Genomic DNA, 8,578 nt, shown 5'->3' with positions numbered 1-8,578 from the left:
CAAAACAGGAACTTGACGAGTCTTTATGCTGAAGTAGTTTACACAAGACATTGTGCTGAAGCAGTAGGAGGAGTCTTTTTTAAGACAGACCTCATTTGACTAAAGTTGTTCACGACATTGTGCCATAAACGTCTAGACTGTTGTGATCAAATGTGTCAGTCCCCAGAGATAAGGCGATAAAAACTGGGGTTCTTAGTCCTTTACATAGAGAAATCAATCACAAAAATTTCATATAAATTTCTGAACACAGACTCCACAGCATGCCAAAGCCTCTTTGGATGGCCTATGTGAGTGTAAGCAGTGCACATACAGCAGTTAGGAAAGCTGTTTTAGGTAGTAAGTGGCAGCGAATGGCCAGTTTGAACAGTCTCTGGTAAATGAAAGGATCAGTCAGTTTTCTGATGACACCAAGAGATGTTAGCTACTCTTTCTGGTAAGAAAACCCTTTAGTAGGAAACATATTTATGCCATTACTGGTAAATGCCTGTTCACATGGTATAATTCAGTGAGTGTCAGAGGGAACTAGATGTGTGCATCTTCTCTGTGCCCTGAGTGCAGGACTCTAGTTCCCTCTAGTGCATTGTGTGAGTAGAATAAAGGGAAGATAAAGTGAGGTAGGATGTCAGTTAAGTAGATTTTGAATCCTTCTAGATGCAAAATTAGCTTTGGCGGTTTCAGGCAAATACAGTAAACCCATTAGATGCTTAAACCAAAGAGAGGCGAGCTGAAGCTGTCACTGATCTGTTTTTCCTTTTAAAAAACATAATAAGAAGAAAATAATTATGTGCCTGGTTAATTTCCTGCTATTAAAGTTGATATCGCTGAAAGCGGGTTCATATGAAAACCAAATAAGATTCTGAAATCCATAATAGCCTGTTTAAGTTAACAAGTTCATGTTTCAACTCATTGTAGGGTGTCTTCCTCTCTTGTACTCATGTTTAATACAGGTATTACCAACATAGGACAGTCTTGTCAGGGGAGGCACTGGGGGGACAGCAAATTTTAGGGGGTTGCCAGTGCTCCCCAAAGAGAAGCGGGATACAGCGGTAGAACACCACGCTGGGCACCACTCCTAATAGCTAAGAAAATGAAACTGAGGCTACAGTTTGCATGCACTCACCTAAATTAGTCAACTGAAAAAACACTGCCTGGTTTGATGAGTCTCTTACTGCTGTAATATTCAAATAGTATGGTCAGAATTTGGAGTAAACAACATAAAAGCATGGATCCATCCAGGTGGTGTAATGGTGGGAGGAATATTTTCTTGGCACACTTTGTGTACCAACGGAGCGTCATGTAAAACCACAGCACCTGAGTATTGTTGCTGACCATATCCACTGTCTTATGACCACATTGTTGATATCTTCTCTGGCTGCTTCCAGCAGGATAAAGAACCTTATATCAGTGGTTTCTTGGACATGACAGTGAGTTCACGGTGCACAATTTTCCTCCACAGTCATCAGATCTCAATCCAATATAGCGCCACTGGGATGTGCTTTAACAGATGATGCACATGCAAATCTGCAGCAGTTGCATGATGCTGTCATGTCAATACAGAACAAACCCTTTTAGCAAATATTTCCACGACCTTTATCAGTCTCTGCCGTTAAGAATTAAGGCAGCTCTGAAGACAAAAGGTAGTCCAACGCAATATTAGCACAATGTAAGAAATAAACTGCTGAGTGTAACTTATTGTTGCTTTGTGTATCAGTAGTGATGCTCAATGTGCTACATTTGCTTTTGTTTTGTGATGTTTCCTCTTTTACCTAACATTATCACAGCATACGTAAACACCCAAAAGAGTGTTGCAATTCTGAAACATTTATCAGCTTCCCCTTTCCTATCAACAACCCAGCAATTTCTAAAAACATTAATCAGAGTAAAATTTTATCTACAAGTTACCAAAAATAAACAATGGTTAAAAAAAAGACACACACACACATATATAATACTATATATATTTATAGTCCCTATCCCTAATCCATTTCATCCACTTGTGTGTGACTCCTTCAGTTTCCAACACCAGAGGTTTCCCCAACTGGGGAATGATGGGCCATGAGGTCATTTTCAATATCTAAATTGTCATGGTGCGTACAATTTACAGAGAGATGGGGAATGGCTCCAATCACAGCTTTGTAAGATGGTGAAAGACGTATCCTTAGCCCCCCACCTTGATTCAAAGATGCTCTTTCCCTTCAAAGGATTTCGTTATACCTGGATGACTGAGCATGTATCAAGACATTCTAAGTACTCGTTCATATTTTCACAACACTTACTTTATCTGACTTTACAACCTTGTTCAAAGAAATAAAATAAATGGAATCCAAAAATAACAATCCCAATTAAAACTGAAGACAAGGTTAACAAAAGTTAACTTATGATAAAAAAAAAAGATGGCTTTAAGCTGTTTATATGTAATATTTCATTATATATCTCATTGAGACGACACTTCAGATGATTTTTTTTAATGTACAGTGTGCCTGTTAGGCAATGTTGCATCACTCCCTTGCTGGCACATTAGACAATAACGACATGAAAAGGAAGGTTGTGTCTTGCTACTTGCAGCTTACTGGGGCTGCAAACGTGCAGCTGATTTCCTGTGCGTGAAGATAAGGATGTGGTTTAAAGACCAGCGATGAAACCACGGTGGTCATTGATGGTATCTTAGACGTGTTTTTTTTTTATTATTGTATCTTAGTTATATAAGACATACATACACTGTTGATTAAAGAGAGAGAGGTAGCTGAAAAAAATCAAATGACTGCATGACTCTTAAGTTTCATTTCGAGTTTGCTTTTTAAGCTTGTAGTTCACGGAATATGTCGGACGATGTCGCTGCTCCATCTCAAACTTCGAAAAAAAAAAAAAAAAAAAAAAAAAAAAAGGAGAAAAAAAAGCTCCGACTCCTGACTGAATGAGCGGAGCCCCCTTTTTTCTATTATAACAGAGAGGGAATGGGACAGAAGGAGATAGAGGTGGGCAGAGGTGTGACTGAGTGGACAGGCAGAGGCAGAAGGAGGGTCAGAGCCAGCTGGGCATTTGCCATATCTTGGTTTTATTCTGGGTTTTTTAAAGAGGGGGGGAAGTATAACTATAGCAGTAGTTTCGGATTAAATCGGATAGGCTGTTTCTCCAAATTCTTTGGAGTTCTCCTGCACTTTCAGGCTGAGCTGTATATTTGGAGGTAGTGGTCTAGGTGGAGTTTTCTTGGCCCTGTAAGAATATTTTATACACATTTATTTCTTTTCATGCATTTGTTTGCGTCCTAACCCACTCTCTAATTTCCTCGTGAGCGTTATTTATTGTTTAATAGCTGTCTTGTTTTCTTCTTAATACCTGACTGCAGCGCTGCTAACTGATTATCTTGTCCTCGTCGCATTTCAGCGCAAACCCACCCCCTACGACTCACGGATTACAATGCAAAGGATTTTGGAGGTTTGGGTCACCTTGGTGACAGTTTCTGCGCTTACCAAATGTGTCTTTGGGGGATACGGGTTCAGCATGTTTGCTGCACAGTCTTCCCCTCCGGACCCGTGCTATGACGAGAACGGGAATCCTCGGAGATGCATCCCCGACTTTGTCAACTCTGCTTTTGGGAAGGACGTGCGCGTGTCCAGCACCTGCGGCACTCCGGCCGCCCGCTACTGTGTGGTGACCGAAAAAGGAGAGGAGAGGAGTAGGGACTGTCACACGTGCGACTCCGGAGATCCCAAAAAGTCCCATCCACCTGCCTATCTGACAGACCTCAACAACCCTCACAACCTCACCTGCTGGCAGTCTGAAAACTACGTGCAGTATCCGCAGAACGTCACTCTCACCTTGTCCTTGGGTAAAAAGTTTGAGGTCACCTATGTGAGCCTGCAGTTCTGCTCGCCCAGACCCGAGTCCATGGCGATCTACAAGTCCATGGACTATGGCAAATCGTGGGTACCTTTTCAGTTTTATTCCACTCAGTGCAAGAAGATGTACAACCGGCAGAACAGGGCAGCAATTACGAAGCAGAACGAGCAAGAGGCGATCTGCACGGACTCCCACACAGACATGCACCCGCTGACAGGTGGGCTCATAGCCTTCAGCACGCTGGACGGCAGACCGTCGGCACACGACTTCGATAACTCTCCGGTGCTTCAGGACTGGGTGACAGCCACGGACATCAAGGTGATCTTCAGCCGGCTTCACACGTTCGGAGACGAGAACGAGGACGACTCCGAGCTAGCCCGCGATTCCTACTTTTACGCAGTGTCGGACCTGCAGGTCGGAGGACGGTGCAAGTGTAACGGGCACGCTTCAAAGTGCGTCAAGGACAGAGAGGGGAATCTGGTTTGCGAGTGCAAACACAACACGGCGGGACCGGAGTGCGACAGGTGCAAACCTTTCCACTACGACCGACCCTGGCAGCGCGCCACGGTTAGAGAAGCTAACGAATGTGTCGGTAAGGGATCCCCTGTTTTCCCCTTCACTCTGGAAATATTTAAGCATTTATCAGTGCCAAAATAATCGTAATGAGTGTTGTTATCAGCGTTTTCTACTGTAACACACACACACACACACACACACACACACACACACACACACACCCACACACACTTAATTCTAGCCAGGTGATTATTCGTTTGTCTTTACTTTTGTTTTTCTCACTCCCCTGATAACTAATCTCTCCAATTTAAAATATCATTTTGCGCCTAAGTCTAAAATGCGTACTTTACGCACAGGGAAATATGGTAAATGGTCCTCCTTAAATTAGAAATAATTAATTTCTTTTTGGCTAAATATATTTTATTGGAGGATAAGAGGAGGAAAAGGCCTTTATGTCAAAAACAAGCTGAAATCTCAGCACCTGCGCAGTGAAAACCCCTCAAACTAAAACGTCTATATCTGCAAAATACTTTCTTGAAAATTAACCAACTTATTGGTGAATTATTATCATTTATATGGGTATTTATTATATTTTTTATATCACCCAAACCAAATAAACTGTTGTTGAAACGACCACAGGAAAAAAAGCAAGATCTTTTTTCAGTAGAAATTAGGACTAATTGCTGTTTCAGCAAATTAAAGATTTCGCCAATTTAGTTTGAAGAAAAAAAATACAAATTACGCTAAAAGAAACACCAATGATTTCTAGGAGGCAGGTGCGCCACCGTGAAATAAAGAAAAAAAGTCTTTTTCTGTTGTTTCCCAACTTTCACATCCTCCATATCAGTTCTGCAAAAACGCACTTTGTCAACCTTTGATCTTTATCAACATCCACAATAAATCCATGAATAGCAAAGAAAAGGCAGGAAGTCGTTTCAGTAAACAAAGCGCGCCTGCCCAAATGCGTGACTGCGTTTTGCCCCGCGTGTTTCCGACTGTAGTAGCAGCTCTAATAGGAAAGGAAACATTGCAGCTGCACAGATACACTGCAGGGGCGTGTTGTGTTTCCATAAGCAGGTGCTATTACAGATTGGACGGGCGATTAGGGCGGTTTTATTGACATTTTTGGCACGTAGAGTATAAACTGCCACTTTAGAGGCAGTAAACTATTCAGAGAGGAGGACAAAGCGCTGGGTGATCTGAAGCCAGATCTCCCCTCTTTTTTTTAAATTGTAGGGAGAGTGTATTTGCTGCGATGCTGATTATTTCTGAACAGAGAGCAGGAAAGTTTATATCAACAGCTTAAAGCGAAGCGAACCTGGAAATGTAACAAAGTCTCCGACACTGCCATGGTTTGCTCAACCAAACGGAACAAGTGAACAAGTTGTTCCCCTTGGCCTCCGCCTTTCGCCCTTGCAAAAGCCAGCATGTGAGTGTATTTTACTAAAACAAAGGCTTGTCACTTGTGGCATCCATCTCGCTGTCAAGGGGAGGGAGGGCCCCCTTTACACCACCAACTCACTTTTCTTTGTGCGACTGGTGTCATCAGATAATAAAAAAAAAGCCAGACTGATCATGTCTCCCTAAGAGAAAATAATAAGGGTGTCCTGACACCTTTTGCATGAAAGAAGAGGAGCCAGGGGGAGGGGTTGTTTCCACTGAGCGCTCTGGTCCATATGGTCTGGCGGTGGGGATGCAGAGTTGTGGCGCTAATGATGTGTCTGGATTTCTCCTCCCCGCTGGAGGACATCGCGGTGCTGAGGGAAGGGAGAGGGAGAGCGGTTATGGGAGAGTTGGTTTCACTTATTGTTCAGGACAAAGTCAACTTCCCATGACTTTGCATGCAGGGTCGTCATCAAAAAAAAAAAAAAAAAGAAAAGAAAAGAAAGAAAGACACGCATTTACGTTGGCAGCAGCATTCCTATCAGCTGGAGGTGAACGACTGACAAATTTGACCATAAAACAAGAGGGGCACGGGTCCCCCCTCCTGCTCTTTCCCCCTCTCACTCTCACCCCGTGGAATGCGTTTGGCCACCCAGCGTTTCTTCATAACTTCCATATGAAGGGAACGTCAACATTTACAAGGAGACATCGAACGGCTGCAAGAAAAACCCCCAGGACATTCAAAATTACAGTAAAGAGACTGAAAAAAGATTAGAGCGAGACTCAAACTGTCTCTCTATAGTCACGAGGTTTTTTTTTGTTTTGTTTTTTTGCACATATTTTATATTAGAAATAAAAAATGCATCATTTATTTTGGTATTGCATCTCTCGCGTAGTTGTTTTTAATCATCTTATTATAAATGGGAATATTTTGCATGTTGGGCAAAAGTATCCACTTCTTTTAAATCTCCGTGCGGCCCGCAGCTATCCGGAGTCATTTAGGTGCCTTTACTATGCGCGACCTTTCAAAACTCTTTGAAACTTTCACCCAATCTAACAGAAAAGGTAAGCAAGTAAAAGAGACGGCCGTGAAAACAAAACCACGCAGGCGCTGCTCTCAACACTGTGCCGTGGAAAGTAAAATAAATGTGATTTCAAGTCTGACAAAAGCTCAGCAAATCATTTAAATCCGCAATTCATTTTTTAAAGTGTGTTACACGTTAAAAACTGCAGCATCTATGGTTTTTCTCCAAAACATATTTTTTATTGCGAGCTCTCTGTTTTTTAATTACGTAACAGACACTACTGCCACACACACACGCGCGCACGCACACACACACAGCTCGGTGCTTGTTTAATTACTCAGTGCGTGATGAGATTTGACCGTGAGCCATAAAGGAATGCATAATGTTGGGAAACGCGCACATATGGTGACACATCAGGCTCTCATGTCCCAGGCAGCTGCTTCATATTCTCTTCGTGTTCCGCGTATATGGCGCTCTGACCCCTGACAGTCAGGCCCCTGCTCCTCTCCGGCCTGAGTGACTGATGGGCTGTGAAGGTGGGGGTGGGGAGGGGGGAGTGTACTGTGGGAAACTTTGGCTTGCCAAGTGGGTTTCGAGACGAGATGAAGATGGTCCCTTCACTCATACGTGTAATTTTGCACTTGTTCGATTTATGCTTTTGCTTTTGCTGTCACCCTGCCGCGTGATGCTCTATTTTTCTTTCTTTTCTTTCTTTCTTCTTCTTCTTCTTTTTTTTAGAACCTCCGGACAACTGGAGGTGCAGTCAGTCTCATACAATTTTGAGGTGAATTTTCCTGTAGCTGCTTTTATGTGTCTCTAAGTGTAAGGAAAAAAAGTGTTTGTAGGAGAGATTCCATCGAGCAACCCTGTAGTGTAGAAAACGGCGTCAGGCATTCATTAAACCTACACAGATATCTTTGTGAGGAAGAGCCAACCTATTTGCCACCCACAAGGCAGCTGAATTAGGATGTGATTGTATCAGACGGCTGCTGGCTGACTCTGCCAGTACACTCTGTAATAAAGAATCTAAATGCACGTTCACGTATCTTTAAAGAGCCGCCGGGATTGACGGTAAATATGACAGAAGAATTCAAATCAATGCTACAGCTGCCTTTGAAGTGGCTTCTTCTGGTCACATGTATCCCAACAGTCCTCTTAAAGACACTCAAGTACTGCCAACAGCAGCACTCGTTTTTAAAATGCCTTCATCTGAATTTTAAAATCCGTTAAAAATGGATGTTAATGTGCACTTACTGCCAGCGGAAAAGTGGATATTGTCGCACAATATTTTCATCTGGAAGAAGTGTCCGTGTTTAAGGCCATTTGCATTTGTGCAGCTGGGCTGTGCACTTGGATTCAATCGAATCAGACTTTCAAATCAGTCGGGTTATGAGTACCTTGCATGGCAGCAGTTCAGAGAGAACGAGAGAGAGGGGGGGAGAGGAGACACTGCTGGAGACAGGAGGGAACCAGAGCCTGGCGATACAAGGACACCGCAACCATGTGAGCCACTCCACATCTAAAGCCCTGCTTTCATGTTCAGTTTACCGCTGAGCCATGATGATTTCAAATATGGCTCAGTGGCACCACTGACACCGTTTCTGCTGACGGTGTCTGTGCCACCCGCTCCCCGCCCCTGGGATGCCAGGTTAGGCCGGGCCAGGCCTGCTCACCATCTGGGTCTCATTTCAGCTCCTTAGCAGCAGCCCATGTGACGGGAGAGAAGAATTTCTGCAAAGCAATGATGTCATAGGTTTCCTTGTAATAGAAGCTGCATTCGGGTCCCTTCGCTCTCCCTCTCGTCGTCGTCGCCC

At 43.4% G+C, this 8,578-nt stretch overlaps 1 protein-coding gene across 1 annotated transcript in view; it reads left to right on the top strand.

The window, feature by feature from the left end:
- The first annotated feature begins 2,934 nt into the window (after positions 1-2,934).
- ntn1b (netrin 1b) overlaps positions 2,935-8,578 on the top strand; it is a 49,417-nt gene continuing 43,773 nt past the window's right edge. Inside the window, exons 1-2 of the mRNA XM_005926669.3 lie at positions 2,935-3,215; positions 3,385-4,432. Of these exons, the coding sequence (XP_005926731.1) occupies positions 3,418-4,432 (1,015 nt within the window). The 5' untranslated portion in view covers positions 2,935-3,215; positions 3,385-3,417. The remainder of the gene's footprint in view (positions 3,216-3,384; positions 4,433-8,578) is intronic.

The sequence above is a fragment of the Haplochromis burtoni genome, unplaced genomic scaffold (assembly GCF_018398535.1).
Source record: "Haplochromis burtoni strain Fernald_Lab_line unplaced genomic scaffold, NCSU_Asbu1 Contig_45, whole genome shotgun sequence".
Classification (NCBI taxonomy): domain Eukaryota; kingdom Metazoa; phylum Chordata; class Actinopteri; order Cichliformes; family Cichlidae; genus Haplochromis; species Haplochromis burtoni.
Note: the sequence above shows the minus strand (reverse complement) of the source record. Positions and strands in the feature narration are given on the sequence as shown.